The sequence below is a fragment of the Miscanthus floridulus genome, chromosome 5, assembly GCF_019320115.1.
Source record: "Miscanthus floridulus cultivar M001 chromosome 5, ASM1932011v1, whole genome shotgun sequence".
NCBI classification, from domain to species: Eukaryota; Viridiplantae; Streptophyta; class Magnoliopsida; order Poales; family Poaceae; genus Miscanthus; species Miscanthus floridulus.
In genome coordinates this window covers 80,226,155-80,243,119 of record NC_089584.1, presented here as the reverse complement: position 1 = coordinate 80,243,119, position 16,965 = coordinate 80,226,155, and the positions used below count along the sequence as shown (strand labels likewise).

The following is a 16,965-nucleotide window of genomic DNA, read 5'->3' as shown; positions in this document are numbered from 1 at the left end:
TCCAGCTCAACGATAAAATCACTTTGAAAGTCCTTTCTATCTAACCGGCGTGCAGTTAACTTAAACTGTTGTGATAGTTGAGATTAGTAGTTTGTTGGATTTTAGAATTTGAAAAGAAAAAACGGGCTACGACGTATTAGCTTTTAGAGTTTTTTTTTTGTTGGATTTTAGAGTAAGAAGATAGTCTAAAAAGGGTATTCTTTTCATTTCATACCAGCGAGCTGTTCACGAGGTAAAACCGTCCGACGCAGGCTAAAGTCCAGTGAAACACATGAAACAGTAGAACTCAAAAAAAAAAAAAAACACACTAATCTCTTCTCAGCTTCTCGGCAACCTCTCCGGTTTCCCCGTCCCGCTCACCGCCGCCATCGCCGGCGCCCATGGCGGCCTCACCAGGGACAGCCGACCCGCTTGAGAGCTCAACAGTGGAGCATCCTGAGGCGGTCCAGCCGCCTCCACTACCGATCGATGAGGCGGAACCGCTGTCGCCAGGGGCGGCGGCTGCACATGAAGCGATCTCTCCGAAGAAGTCCGCTTCCCCTTCGCCGCTTCCGGCGAACTTGGCGGTCGAAGTTTGTCCCGAGGTGGAGGCCTCGTCCTCGTCCCCATCCCCGTCGCCTTCTCCCTCTCCATCTCCCCAAATCGTGGAGGCGTCGCCGGGTGCGCCACAGCCACTGTCCCCTCCACGTACTGCTCCGGCTGCTGCCACGCGTGCTTCGACGGACCTCTCCATTACAGAGGCGGTGGCAGTGGCGTCCCAGGAAGCCGCTCGGCCATCCCCGTCTCCCGAGTCTACGGACGCGCACTTGCACAACGAGTCCGCGCCGCCGACGCCGCCGATGGAGATTGGGCCGGGTGTGTTGTTGCCACAGCAGCAGACGCAACCACCATCCCTGGAAATGGCCCCTCCACTATGTGATTATTCAGAGCCTGCACAGCAATTGCCGCTGTGCCACCCGGATGGATGCACAGGCGCTTCGCCAGACGCACCGGTGGATGAGGTAGTGGCAGGAACGTCAGCAAAAGCAGCTGGGCTGTCGCCAGGTGAAAGCTCGGAGTTCGCACAGTCACCGCTGCATCTTCCAGCTGAAAGCACATATGTCTGTTCAAATGCAGCGGGCAAGGTATCAGCAGTGGCTTCAGAAGAAGGTACTCAACCTGCGATGGAGTCAATTGATGGTGAGGGGCCATTAGAGATTGGAGCACAGAGATCATTACAGGAGCCAGAGGAGACAACAACGTCCTCCAGGATGGAAGCTGAGCCTTGTTCGCCGGAGATGGCTCCTCCAGGGTTTGAAGATTGTAAGTCTCAATGGTTGCCATTGTCACATCCTAATCCTCTGGTTGAATCCACACACACTGTGGTACAAGTGACTGCCACCAATGCTATGGGCACGACGCCAGATGCAGCAACTGGGTCACTGTCTTCACCTGGCCTATTTCCACTGTTGAAGAGAGGGGAAGAGGGGCAAACACTTCCAAGATCATGCTCTCCCACAACAGAAGCTGCTCCATGTTCACCAGATACACCACCTCCAGGCTTTGAGAATTGTAAGTCATCATGGCTACCGCTACCGACTCTTCAACCCATAGCTGAAACCACGTATGTGTTGCGCGATGTGGCTCCCACCAAGGCAATGGCAGTGGGATTTATGGAAAAGGAATGCTCAGTGCTGGCATTGGAGCGAACAGATGTGGAGATAGACACAGAGCGGAGCCTATTGCTGCCATTGGATAGTGGAACTGGGAGTTCATTGCGAGGGCCACTGCCAAGATCACCTTCTCCCATGATGCAAGCCATTCCCTGTTCACCGGATACAGCACCTCCAGGGTTTGAAAATTTAAAGTTCACACAGCTACAGCCTGCCTCTCTACCTCTGGTGCAGACTGCACATGTACTGCAAAATTCAGCTGATAATGAGGCCATGTCTGTGATATCAGAGGAAGCTCCTCAGCCATCGCCTCCATTAGATGCAACGGATTTAGATATTGATGCCAAACCTGTCCTGGCACCACCATCGGAGAGTAAACCAGGGAAGTCATTGCTACTGGAACCTCCCCTTCTGCTATCTCATGTAGCACAGCATACAACCTGTTCACTAGGGATGGTGCTTTTAGGGTCTGAGAATATCGAGTCCTCGCAGCTGCTGCCACCAGCTCTGGTTCTTCCTCTTGATCATACTCCAGACATCTTGGCTGATGCAGGGACCAAGAAGACAGTCACTATGGAAGGAGTGTGTCATCTGCCGCCTGTAGCAGGAGCGGCGGAAGAAGCCAATGGCTCTGTTCTTCCACCAGCAACGGAAGATGGTTGTGAGGGCCAATCACCACAGCTAGAGCCACAGGCTTCTTCCCCTGCAGTGGATGCTGCAGCTACATCACTGGAGATAGCTCCTAGAAGTTTTGAGAATTCGGAGTCCTCTCAGTTGATCTCTCCTTGTCTAGCTGAGACAATAGACCCCTCTACACATGCATCAGCTATAGGCACAGACATGGAAAGCACAATCCTGCAGCAGTCGCCATCGAAGAGTGAAGAGAGGTCATTGCCACAGCCAGAGCAACACCTGTCTTCTCCATCTGTGAAGGACACTACTTGTTCACCAGAGGTTGCACCCCCAGGTTATGAAAATTTTGACTCCTTGGATCAGCTGCCACCGCCACCACCTCTTTGCTCGAAGTTTGGTCAGTATTTTTCCATCTTTTTGCAAACTTACTTTTCTTTGTTTTTACTTAGTAATTTTCTGGTCATCTATCTGGTTCATGGCTTATGTGTTAAATGTAAACAGAACAAACCTTTGATAGATCTTGCATATCTAGTGGAGGAATTTCTGGACATCAACAGAGCAAATGGTTAATATTACATTATTACCATGTAATTTAACTTGAAATAGTATGATAGAAAATAAAGAATAAGTCTAGATACCTTAGCATTCAGATAGTATGTTCTGTGCTAGTATCTTATGTTCTTATTGCTCTATTTTTATCTCATGTAGTTGTACCGGTATATTTTGATCAACAATAATGCACTCGACAAAGGGCATCAGTTTACTTAACTGCATGCCAAAATGTATACAACAACAACATAGCCTTTCAGTCCCAAGCAAGTTGGGGTAGGCTAGAGTTGAAACCCACCAAGAGCCCCAAGTCACGGTTCAGGCACTTCAATAGCATGCCAAAATGTATCTATTTTTTTTTTAATATCACTATAACAAAGTATACAGTACCAAGCTGCTGCATTAAGATAAGATGAGAAAGCTTGGATGCATAAAGCTCAAGCCTTTAGATACTGTGAATGACTAATGGAGAAATTGGCAATTAACTGAGAACTTCTCTTTAGGCTGTTTAGAAGCAGACTGGTGAGCAGTCCTGGCATCTGCTACTTGACCAGGATGCTGTCTAGCGCCTTAACTCCTTTGGGGATCCCAAAAAATAGATCTTATTAAGCTGCAGTAAGTTTGAGCTTTGTGGAATATGCAATATGTTAATGCTAATTAAAGCAATGTAAAAAAGGTAGATATGGAGCTTACTTTTTCAGGACATTTAATCCTTATTTCAACATTCCTCCTTATTTCAACATTCCTCTCTTTATCTGAGTACAAAAGAGTGGTACTGATGAAAGTCAGAAAATGTGGTTTTAGAGCTGAGGAAGTTGTGCTGTTTGATTGCAGTTGAAACAAATTTTTTATGGACAATAAATAGAAGACGAAATCTGTATGGGCAGTATTGTAAGCAAGCTCTTACCTTGAGGTTTTAATCCAACCTTTTGTGGATTCATGTTTAAACTGAACATCAAGATGCTACTCTATGCATTGTGCAAAAACTCTTCTGAGTGACCCGTGGCCTAATATAATTCTCCCTCCATTCCAAATTATAAGACGTTTTATCTTTTTGAGATATGCAACTTTTGCTATGCACTTAGATATGCACTATGTCTAGTACATAGTAAAAGCAATGTATCTAGAATGCCAAAACATCTTATAATTTGGAACAGAGGAAGTAATAAACTATTAGATTCAATCATACAAAATTTTAAGATTCTAAACCAAAGAAGTCAGTTTCCGTACCAATGAAGAAATCGAGGATGTTATAACAGTGATCAATCTTTTTAAAAGAGATTTATAGTTCTAAAAAATGAAGGGCGGGCCTGGTGCAAGCGGTAGAGTCTTACCGCCTGTGACCAGAAGGTCCCGGGTTCGAGTCGCGGTCTCCTCGCATTGCACAGGCGAGGGTAAGGCTTGCCACTGACACCCTTCCCCAAACCCCGCACAGAGCGGGAGCTCTCTGCACTGGGTACGCCCTTTATAGTTCTAAAAAAATACTGTGTGCAATGTGGGGGGCTTGTACCTTTCTTTGTGTTATTTTTAACTTAGTTGGTGACTTGCACAGAAATTGGTCAAATGGTATGCGGATGTTGTCGTCAGCTTGTTGTATATCCTAGGGGCGCTGTTCATGTTCAGTGTTTTGGTTGCTCGACAATAAACCTTGTACTGGAAGGTGCGTGCTATTTCTACTTTAAAAATTATCTCACCTTATTCTGCTTGTACCTTATTCTCAATTGTTCTTTGAAAATCATTCATTATTCTCTCCTTGTACTATATTTTCTTCTTAATGAAATGACACGCAAAGCTCATGTATGGGAGTTAAGGTGTACTCCATCCGTCCCAAAAAAAAGAGTCGCTATGGGAATCGTGCTGGTCAAACTTTCTCAACTTTGACTAGATTTGTAGAAAATGCGTGCAACATTTATATCTCCAAATAAGTTTATTATGAAAGTATATTCAACGATCTATCTAATGGTACTAATTATGTACCATAAATATTAATATTTTGTTAAATATGTTTGGTCAAAGTTAATGACTCTTTTTTAGGGACACAGGGAGTATGCCAGACAATGTTACCAAACTGTCTAATCGATCCTAGTCGCCATGGCACCGATCAGCCCGACTAATCGCGATTAGTCGGACAACTTGATAACATTGATGCCAGATGCCGAATTGCCCACCAGTCATTGTCAGAATTAATGTGGCCAGCATTTTTACTCAAATTAAGTGTCATTTAAAAGGAGCAAAACAGGATATGAGTAAAAAAGGTTCCTAGCTGGACTTATATTTGCAGAAGAGTGATCAAGGCTAGATGAATTATATTCCTCCTTGGAGGAAGTAATTCTGCTGTAATTATATGACTCTTTTTTTTTCTCAAAAGTTTCATTGCTTTATCATTGTCTAGAGTTAGTTTGATTTGCCATGTATATAAGTATATTAACATTGTTAGTCCCTCGATCTCCGGTACGGAGATATCCGACCACTCACTAGTGTTGCCGAGCACACACTAGCGATGCCGACCACGAACTGTCATTCCCGACCACACACTATAGCTAGAGGTAGAAGAAGGGAGGGAGAACAGAGCATACACACAGTAGAGACACCAGTGTTGGCCGGAGCTCTGTATAGGAGATGGCAAATCTGAACTCGCTCTCTTTACTGAACTCGCTCTCTTTACTGAGTTGCAGTGGCAAACTATATATACAACTCTATCCATCTAACACTAGTATAGACATGTCAGGCTGTCATGCTACTACAGTGACTAGATGTGACAGCAGGGCTGACTTTGGCGCCTGCCCCTGCTGTGGCTACAGTGCGGCAGGTGAGCCGTTCGGCGCCTGCCCCTACATCTGCTACAGTGCAGCAACAGGGTGCCCTTTTCGGCGCCGTCTTCCCCTGCTGCGCATTCACACAAGGGATGCAGCAGATTATCTAACAAACATAGACTTAGCGGAGGTTCTTATCCTTTGCTTTAAGTTGCGTTATACATGCCCTCTGAAGTTTTCCACGCAACATGTTTGCATGTTTTGGATTGTTTTTTGGCTCAGAATTGGTATTAACTTAGGGGCTGTTTGGTAGCCGGCCGCAGCCTGCCACCGCAGCGGAGCCCGCGCCACACTTTGTGGCGAGCGTTTTGGCCGCTACACCCGCCATGGAACAGTACGATAGAAACTGTGGCGGCCGCATCACGAGGCGAGCAACCAGGCAGCAGCCTTTTGTCTGTGGCTGCCTAACTTTAGCTGTGGCGAGCGGCGGCCGAGAAGCAAACACGCCCTTATTCTCATAGACTTCTTCATATTTCAATAGCTTTTACAGACTCACGTAATTCTTAAAGTTATCTATGCACTCTCTTATCCTTCAAAGATTGTTTTACCTTCTTTTCTTTCTTGGCAGAACATCAAGTTGGTAAGGTGTATTGTGGACAATGTGATACATTGTTGATGTATCCTTTTGGGGCTCCTGCTGTTAAATGTTCCAACTGTCTTTTTGTCACTGAAATCGGAGTAAGAACTACAACTTCCCACATAGTTTACTTGCTACATGTGTTTTGTTGTGCTAATATATTTGATGAAAAAAGGTATATGCCATTGAAAAGGTAGTTTCACTACTTATATGAGGTGGCACTCAAATTATTTATCCATCTTTTTAAGGAATGTGAAATATCTTTGCCTTAGATTCTAGTTCCCAATTCATCTAATTTTATTTTATTTTTTCCCAGTGAGGAAATCCCATCTAGTTTCATTATATAAAAAAGCTTAACAAAATTCCAAATTTAAGACTTAAAAGATACATATGCCCTTGGCTAGATTTGACCATACCAAAGAATGACTCAAACAAAGAAGGCATTAGAACTTGATAACCACATTCCACCAAATTAAGTAGCCCCTTAGCCCAAACATGTATTGTATTTCATGCTGCTTCTGCCAGCCACCGCAAGAGTGTGGATTGCTGTTGAAGAGGTTCACATGCCTTCTTCTGCAGTCCAGTCCAAAACTCAGTCTAGCGGCATCAAACAAATATTCCTGCCTTTCCAGATCAACCAAACAATTTTTCCATTTGCGAGCCACTAACTTGTGAGTATCCACATTGAATTGGGTATTTGGATGATCCAGTATGCCTAAAGTTGTTACCCTGTGTTTGGAATGTTTGTGATACCAAACAAGCATTCAAGTTTTCTGCCATGCTCCAAATTTACTGAACCAAAGGACAACAAACAACGAATTGCACACATTCAGCCTTTCCGGCCCTCTTCAATAACTTTTTTGGTTAAGATGCTATTCCTCATCAGAGAAAGTGTTAATCCTTAGTGGTAGTTTCAAGTTGCTGATATGAAGAGAACTGTGAAGATCCTTTTGGGACCAGCATCACTCTATTCTGATGTTGGGCTAAATCACTATTCTCTAGGTAGTATGTATGCTAGTGTGGTGATTCAATTGACCTGTTAATGTTACCAATGGAAAATGTCACCCATCGTTAAACAGTGTTGAGTTGTTTGCCTTTCTTTTTTGTGGAAAATTCTTCATACCACCGTGCTGTGCAATTACAGGTGAGGCCTGGTCCCATTTGTCATCAGCTTGGTTGTACCTTTGCAATCAACTAAGTTATCAAACTTAAACCAAAAGCAGGTTTAAACGATAAATCAACAAGCTTCTTAAATAAACCTTTCCATGACAGCACGTTTGAGAAAGATGTCTGTGCCTTTTCTGAATCATTGCCAACATGTGAATCTTTTGTCATTCCTTGTGATTTTTTGGTAATCATGCTATCCACTGATGAACCTGGAGCTCTCGAACTGTCTGCTGTGCCTCAACATTGTTACCTTCAACTTTCACACTTTCCAAGTAGTAGTACCCGCATCAATTCAAAATGGGTGGACCAAAGACCACACGATCGCCTCTGTACTGTCAATTGTTATTTATGTCTGCAAAGCTATTTTGCTGAGTACCAATGCACTGATCTATGAGATTTTGTTTCTCCAGGAACGTAATGTTCGGCCGCGGATATTGATGGAACAGAGTGTGTCACCTGATCTGCAAGAGGTAGTTCACCAGAGCTAGGTCAGGCTTTAACAAGGGCAGGTCGTGGAACCTAGGTGATAGTGCCCGTAACTTCAGAAGCTGCCATGGAAAACTCGCGAGTCATCCACCATGGAAGATGGTGAAGCTAGCTGTAACCTCAAATGGCCTGTGCGCTGTGGAAGTGTGGAGTGGATAGCTTCAGATACAGCCTGTAGTTTAGGGATGAAAAAGCGGATCTAGTATAAGCGAAAAGATTACACCCTGCCATAGCCTTATCATAGGGAATATGAACTGCTTAAGCTCTACGAAGTACGAACCGTATAACAACCCACTTGCATCCTTAGCGTTATAGCACAATCACAAGCGCTTTTATGGCCCTTTGGAGGCAACAAGAGGTAAAAAGAAAAGGTACTTAATGATAGTTGGCCCTGTTCGTTTCGTTGAAATTTAGCTTATGCTAATGCTTAGAAGATGTTCATTCGCGTTGAAAAGTACGGCTGAAGTAGTGCTGCAAAAAAATGGAAACTCATTCATTCATTATAAACATGGTACAGAAATGGGACGCAACAAGCCCCATTCAAAGTTTTGTAAAGCCAGCTGGATGTTACAATGTTGAGAATGTGCTAAAGCTTGACAAGATTAATCGATGCCTGTTTTGCTAACTTGTCTGCAACTTCGTTCATCTCTGTTCGGATCTTGAGTATTGAGTATTGAGTAGTTCCTTCCTCGTGTAGCATCAATTAGTGCAGCAAGGATCATCTCTCTTTGGATCTTGAGAACTTAGTAGTTCCTTGTGTAGCATCAATCAGTGCCGCAAGGATTGGTATAAGGGACCAATGGCTGGGTTGTGGAGCACGAAGCTAGAGGTAGCAGCATTAGCCAACACCTGATTATATGTTAGAATGTTGGTCACCACGAGATCATGGATATGACATATATAGGAAAAAAATACAAAATAAAAGAAAATGAAATTAATAGAAAATAAAAAAATATAAAGGAAAGGGAAAACAAAAGGAAAAAGGAAAAATGTCGTGTAATATAGTAAAATAAAAAAATAATATTCCATGAACACAAGGCGAGCAACCTAAAGTATATCATAGATGAATACTATGTGAATAATAAGAAATACACGGTGGAACATTCTATCAATGCTACATGAAAAAAAACTAAAATATGTTAGATTGATCTCCCTCGGCTCGGTCCAACGACCGAGTCAGACCCTGACTCACGCCCTGATCGGGGGCGCCCAACCAAATTATGGTTGGTGAGCCACCGTCGCGCAGCGCTATAAAGAGGAGGTGGGGGTCGGGGCTCGTGGTATGAGATTCACCGCCGCCGCCACAAACCTCACTGACAAACCCTAGTCTGATCGAGAGGGGGCGCTGACAGCGACGGGAAGCTCCACCGCCACTGGATCTGCGTCGCCACGGTCCTCGATACCGGGCCGTTGTCACTGGACTTCATTGTCAGGACACCGCCCTCATCGAACACCGCCGCCATGGCTTCCTCCTCCACCAAGCCCGATGATCAGCCACTTCTACCCCTCCCTCTCTCTCTAGTTCATGTCTAGGATGAACTACTTTGTTTTATCACAAATAGAAAATAATTCACCCACTGATCTACGCCTAGATGATCCTAGAGTTCTAACAATGGTATCAGAGCCATACCCTAGCGTGTAGATCTAGGTTTGGGGAAGAAAATGGAAGGAGATAATTCCTTTTTCGATTCGGATGAAACCCTAACCCTAGATGAGAGGACGGAGAGGAGGAAGGACCTACCTGGGTTCTTCCGCCGCCGTCGCTACCGCCGTCGAGCGGGAAGAAAGGCCCGAGCCACCGGCTCACTGCGTTCCACCGCGCCACGAGCTCGGCCTCAGAGCACCGCTGCAAGGCCACTCGGCGGCGACATGCTCACCCACGTGCGAACGCACGCGTCGGCGAGGGGGCCTGCAGCGGCGCCGCCACCTTCCTCCGATCGCCATGGGCGGCCGCCGTTGCTTCTCCGCTCGATGAGCGCAGAAAGAGGAGGAGAGGGGAGAAATGAGACTAGGGTTCCAGGGAAGAGGCCGGCTCGCCGGTTTTTTGTTCCGGCCGAAATCGTCGGCCAGCCATCCGATGAAGATCGGTGGCTGGTGGCAACTAGGCCGGCTCCAGGCCTAGGCTAGGAAGGAAAATCCTAGCCCAGGCCTAGGTTGCGGCCTAGGCGTGGGGGAGCGCCGCTGAGGCACGACCAAATTCGCCGCTGCACCGTGTGAACAGTATGGGAAAGGTTTAGTTTTATCTATTTTTAGAAGCACATTTTTGGATGAATTTTAGTCAAATTTGGAGGTTTAAATCTCTGTCAAAAAATTTGAACCAACGGGATAATTTTCTAGAGAGTAGATGAGTATAGAAAAATACTTCTGAAAAGTAGATAAATTTTCATCTTAATGTTTCTGTTGTTTTTTTTTATATTTATCCTTTAATTAAATTAGAACCAACGAGAAAATTTAATTAGAGGAGTAGTCATATTTGTTTAAGTTAAATTATGATATTGTTATTTTTCTAACCAACGTTGGTGATAACAATATTATAAGTTTATTCATGAGTCTTTCTATGCATTAGTTCTATTTCTGCCCAGCGGTGATGTAGAGTTAATGTAGAAGAATGCTGTATGTTTTAATTTTGACCAACGTTAAATTAAAGCATGCAATTATGTTGTCAAATGTTTCTCACTTCCTCTGATGTTGTTTTTAGCATACAACCTAATGATGTTTATCTCGTCCATTCGGCCTCTCAAAGGAGACAACTATAATGTATGACGAGAGAAGCTTGAGATAGCACTTGCGCTGTCCGATAATGATCTAGCGCTAACCTCTCCCTGTCCCACTGAGCCTGTGGACCTGGTGAGGGCAAAAAATGAGATTGACAACTTTTGCTACTCAGGAGCGTGACCATGCAACAGTAAGAATGAAGTACGACCTTGATCTTACGAAGTGGGATAGTTCAAACCACAAGTGTTTGATGGTGATTAAGGGCTCCATTGAGGATCTAATAAGGGGATCAATCCCAGAATGTACCACCGCCACTGAGTATCTCATGAAGGTGGAGAGTTAGTTTACTAGCTCTTCAAAGGCTTATACAAGCACTCTTATTACGAAGTTAGTTAATGAGAAATACACTAGTGGAGGGATTAGTGAGCACATATTGAAGATGAGCAACACGGTATCCAAGCTCAAACCAATGGACATGGGGCTCAAGCATGAGTTTCTAGTTCATTTGATTTTTGCATCTTTGCCCAAAGAGTATGAGACCTTTGTTGTTAATTACAACTTACAGCTAGATAAGTGGGACACTGAGAAGCTCATTGCCATGTGTGTGCAAGAAGAGGAGAGGCTTAAGAGCTCACATGGTGACTCCGTCAACCATGTGAAGGAAAATAAAAAGAACTTTAACAACAAGAACGCTCAACCACAAGGAAAACCTCAGTGGGACAATAGCTCCTCTTCTAAGTCAGGAAAGGCCCCACAAACTGATCACCATCAGAAATTCAACAATGTTCAAGTAGGCAAAGATATCTGCAAATGGTGCAAGAAGGGACGCTACCAGAAGGATTGTCTAGAGTTTCCTAAAGCACCTGATGAGAAAAGGTGATGATATTATTATATTTATAGATGAGTCCTTGTATTTAAGTTATGCAAAATCTACTTGGTAGATTGATTCAGGTGCAACTATTCATATTGCAAATTCATTACTAGGATTCCATACGAGGAGGACCCTACAAAGAGGAGAAAGACACATTAAGGTAGCAAATGGAGTCAAAGCTGAAGTTGAAGCCATTGGGGAACTCCCATTAGAATTAAATGATGGCTTTGTACTTGAGCTTACAGATGTCCTTTATGTACCCTTTTTGCATAGAAACTTAATAAGTGTTTTACGTTTAGATGAAGATGGATTTGATTGCTATTTTGGTAATGGCCAATGTAAGATTATATTTAATCATAAGTGTGTTGGTCTTGCCTTCCGACAAGACGAGTTTTATTTGTTATCACTTTGTGAGAATGTGAATGTTGTGAGCACTAAAAATGAGAATGCCTCCTCGTCTATGAATGTAAATAATAAGCGAAAGAGAATTCATGATGTATCATCAAAATTCTGGCACTGTCGTTTAGGCCATATTTTGAGGAGGAGGATAAAACGACTGATTAAGAAATTAATTCTTCCACCATTAGAATTTTCAGACTTAGAACAATGCATTGATTGCATTAAAGGAAAGTATGTTAAGAAAATAAAAAAAGACGCCAAATGAAGCGCAGAAACTTTAGAAAATAATTCACACAGATGTCTGTGGTCCGTTTCCTGTGAAAAGTATGGATGGTTATGATTCATTTATAACATTCACATATGATTATTCTCGTTATGGCTATATTTATCCAATTAAATAAAGATCAGAAGTATTAGATAAATTTAAGATATTTAAGGTTGAAGTAGAAAATCAGCACAATTTAAAGATTAAGATAGTAAGATCCGACCGTGGGGGGAGTACTACAGTTGACATACCCTATATGGCTAAGTTTCTGGACCTTTTGCAAAGTTCTTACAGGAAAATGGCATCGTTGCCCAATACTCTACACCGGGTGAGCCTCAGCAGAATGGAGTAGCTGAAAGACGTAACCGTACATTAATGGATATGGTGAGAAATATGATAAGTTACTCCACTCTACCGATAAGTTTATGGATGGAGGCGTTAAAAACTGCCATTCATATTCTTAATCGAGTACCAAGCAAGTCGGTGCCCAAAACACCATATGAGTTGTGGACAGAAAGGGAACCCTCACTTAACTATTTACGTGTGTGGGGCTGTCCAGCTGAGGCTAAAGTATTTAACCCAAACATTAAGAAGCTAGACTCCAAGACAGTCAGTTGCTATTTTATTGGCTATCCATATAAGTCAAAAGATTATCGTTTCTATTGTTCTGACAAACATACGAAGTTTGTAGAAACAAGACACGTTGTGTTCTTGGAGGATGAGATGGTCAGGAGGAGCATGGTAGCGCGAGAAATTAACTTTGAGGAGAAGCGGGTACATGTGCCCACTCCGATGGTTCGAGAGCCATTTTTCTCGCTACATGTTGTTGTTGCACCAACTGTAACATTCTGTAATTCTGTGTAATAGAAAATCCCAACTTTTTAAATTTTTTGCTTGAATGTGTGTTGCATGTAAATGTTAGGTCAAACTTAAGTCAAATGTTTTGCCCTTCCCGCTTCAAAATCAAATCCGAGCTTCAAAATTTTTTACAATGAATCGCTTGTCATGAAGATTGATCACCTACGTGACAAGAGATGTTTTCAAATAAAATGTTCTCGAGGTAAAATTAAAACCTTGGTTGAATTCGACGTGCACTCGAATTCAACATGCAACCTGCGCTCATGATTTATTATTTCCTAAAACAAAAACCCTAACCCTCTCCCATCTTCTTCACATTGGGTTTACAATAAATTGTGCACCATATCTAGTTTAGATGCATATGTGATTTGGTTCTTGTCTTGGTTGTGCTTGGAGGTAAACCCTTTCTCCTAAATCCCTAGAGTAAATAGGAAAAATCTTCTCCCTTGCATCCTGGCCGACAGGCCCCTTTTGACCCAGCTGGCCTTGCCTATCCCTCTTGACCGCGAGGCCAAAGATGAGCTCAGCCGAGCCCAGCTCGTGGCCTCATCCTCAGGCCCGTTTGCCACCCCCTTTCTCAGGTCCAGCCAGCGCCACCAGGCTCCCAACCGGCCACAGCTCAGGCCCAACTCCTGGCCCAGCGCGAGCACAAGCGCGCAGCCCCTCTCCTCCCTGCTCTCACGTGCTCGGCATGCAGAAATGCCGCCTGCTTCCCACTCACGCGCGCGGCACATGCAGGGAAGAGGAGCCACCGCTCTTGCATGGCCAAGAAGGCCCACGCGTCAGCCTCGATGTGGACAAGGGAGTCGTGGACGTCGTTTCCCTCCCGTCAACTCTGTTTTCCCTTTCCTCTCTCCGTATCGCTCCTCTGTTTCCATCCCCACTTCTCTGCTTCCGTCGGAGCGTCGCGCCCATGCCATCACGGGCCGCCCCAGGCCGTGATCCCTTTACCGCGTCCTTGACCGCGCCGCGACCCGACTCCCCTTCTCAAAGCTTCCCAGCTGTTCACCTGCCCATGCTTCGGATGATAGCCACGTGCATAGGCCGTCCCATCAAGCGGCGCGTACGCTGGCGACCCCCCTCATGGAACCGTTGCCTCGGCGCTATAAAACCCCTAGCCAGCCTCACGCCCTCACCCTCTCCCTTCCTAGACGCCACATGCCCCAATCCTCTTTCTTCCTCCATGAGCGCCGTGGCCGAGATGCCTGGAGACCGCGACAGCGCGACCATGCTGCCGCAATGACACAGCAGCAGCGCCGCTCCGTCGCCGTGGAGCTCTGAGTCTGCACGAGCCTTCGCCGTGATAGGCCACCCTGACCCCGAGCCGCTCCACCACGTGCGATCGCCACCGTCAAGCCACCGGTGAGACTCCACCGCCCTCAAAGCTTCCCCTTTGGCCTTCACACTGGAGCTACGCCTCCTCGCTGGCTTAAGCCTTCACCGTGGGCGCAGGAACAACCCCAAGGCACCCCTTCTCTCTGAGTCGGAGGCTACTGCACGGATCTGCACCGGAGTCCGGGTGCCACCTCGACGTCACTACATGACTCCGACCGCCTCTACTCCATGCTCTACAACCATCTAAGCCGACGGTGAGCCTTCCCTGAACCCAAGATCGCACCTTTCGATACCCTAGTCATAGCATTGCACATGACCATACACATTACAACATTGTCATGGGCGGATCTATACGGAAATGACTGGGTGCGGCCGCACCCAGAGAAAAAAAAAGTAGTAAGAGCTAAATTTTCACTATACTTGCACCCACATGTCATAAAGCTTTACACCAACAAGGCAAGCGCACACATCTCAGATTTGCTCTAGCTCCGCCCCTGAACATTGTGGGGGTGCATCCATAGTTAAAAAAACACTCCAGACCAAGCACTAACCCCTCAGCTTAACAAACGATATATCATCTATATCAATCTAATTAGCTCTCATATCCTAACATCCACCCAATCAATCTAATTTATAGGCCACAAAACGATCATGTCAATAATATCATTAAAGAAGAGGGGAACGATAATAGAAACACTAATCCTAAATTATACATATGCATTTGGAGGTTAATAGGGGGAGATAAACTAAACAACCAAGATGTTTGGGGTGCCAGGGAACCCTCAACCCCGCTTATCTACGCCCTCAAACAAAATGCTTTGGAATAATCTAGAACATCAAGGAAAATGCCATAAATAATACAACGATAATTTAGAATACACCTCAAATACTATAATAATAACAATATTATTATATTAAAGAAAAACTAGTTCAATCAAATATCACCGTAGAATCATGGATACAACAAAAATGCTATGAAATTATCGACGAAATCTGGTCAGTAGTCTACGCCCTCGGTAGTAGATGAATCGGTGAAGGTGCGCGTGAGGAAACCAGATGGTGACACAGAACGCAAGAGACAGCGATTAGGCAGGTTTAGGCCATCAGCTTGACGTAATACCCTATGTCTGGGTCTTTGTGGATTGTATTATGTATGATCTGATGAAAAACGAGGGGGTCCCTACCCGCCTTATATAGCCCGAGGGTAGGGTTATAGATCGGTTGTTTCTATCATGATCGATTTACAAGATAGGAAGTTATAGATATTACGGGATCTAGCATATCCGAGTAGGTTCCCTAGATCACCGAGGATCCTCACGTAGTTTTGCGAGGCACGCCGACCTGTGCCGTGCCTCATGCGGCGGCGTCTTGCAAGCTGGGCCTCCACTAGTAGTGTGACCCATGCACAGCCTAGTGGGCTGGGCCTCCCCTGGCGGTTCGGCCCATGTACAGTCCTATGGGTATCAGGGGTTATACTGATGTAGACTAGGCCCGATCTTTTGAAAGGTATGATAGCATCGATTGGTGGAGACTCGATGTTCACGATCTAGGCTTCGAACCAAGACTGATTCGGACCCCCGCAACCGTTACACCACTGCTCCGTTGGTTATCAACCACGCGAACGCGATTGACCTCGCCGAGAAGGCTTTCCTGCAAGCGAATCGAGAACACAAGCAAGAACAGGATGAACGCAATCTGAAATTACAAATAAATATGAGGCTTATGATAACGAGAAAGAGTTCAAGTCTTTATTCGAAAGGACTAATCGCCACAAGCGAACAAGATCAAGAACTGGGGCCCTGGTTCACAGCAAGCGGCCTTGGCGGCGACAGTTGCAGCAAAACAACGTTTGTTTTACGAGGAAATCAAGAACTAAGCAAAACCCCAAACCCTAAGAAGAGCGACGGCTGGTATTTATAGACGCCCCCCTGGACGCGCCCCCTAATGGGCCCAAACACGATACACGGTCCAACGGACCAAAAGACGGTGTCGCAGCACCCTGACAGATTCTGGACGCTGACTTGTTTCGATGATTCCCGTTGATTCCGAAGGAATTTTGATGTGAAACTAATTGGGTTGGCTTCCTTATCCAATTAGCTTTCCATCCATATGTAGATCATCGAAAACGGAGTCCGGATGCGTCCTGGATGACCAGTTTAAGGCAGACTGATCCTGGAGGCCGATATAGACTCGAACTTGAGTTGCTTTGGGCCTCCACCTCGGGGACTCGAACCGAATTAGCTTCGGACCTCCTTCTTGACTTGGACACCCTTGCTGGCCTGCTATCCCTCCATACCATGTGTCAAACATGGTCATATGCATGGGTGTCATGTCCTCATCATCCTCCCCTTCTTGACGAAAAGCCATCCTCGGCGTCGATTGTGTTTGAAACTGATCCTGCACAATATAAAGGAGAACGGGGTTGCAAAAATAAAGGGAAGTGAAATAATTGTGAGAAGGAACGTGACCATGTTTCCAAGTTTGTAGCATGTCATCTCGGATAAAAATTTTAGCAAGCATGTAGACTACATGATCCGAATGCACACGATGTATGTCAACACTATCCTGCAAAAGATTAGAACTAACCAAAGACAATGCAAGAATAGATGGTCTAGCAGACATAGGTAGCACCAACAATGCCCCCT

General features: G+C 45.0%; 1 protein-coding gene across 3 annotated transcripts; it reads left to right on the top strand.

The window, feature by feature from the left end:
- Positions 1-306: 306 nt before the first annotated feature.
- LOC136452429 (uncharacterized) lies at positions 307-8,468 on the top strand. Of its 3 annotated transcripts, XM_066453041.1 has the most exons (4): positions 307-2,682; positions 4,387-4,494; positions 6,216-6,325; positions 7,802-8,468. In XM_066453041.1, exons 1-4 carry the CDS (start codon positions 381-383, stop codon positions 7,877-7,879), a joined length of 2,598 nt encoding a protein of 865 aa, XP_066309138.1. In that variant the 5' UTR covers positions 307-380; the 3' UTR covers positions 7,880-8,468. The 3 variants fall into 3 exon arrangements, with proteins under 3 accessions (XP_066309138.1, XP_066309139.1, XP_066309140.1); XM_066453042.1 differs by lacking the exon at positions 4,387-4,494; XM_066453043.1 differs by lacking the exons at positions 6,216-6,325; positions 7,802-8,468 and adding an exon at positions 3,669-3,725 and having other exon boundaries at positions 4,387-4,475.
- Positions 8,469-16,965: the final 8,497 nt, after the last annotated feature.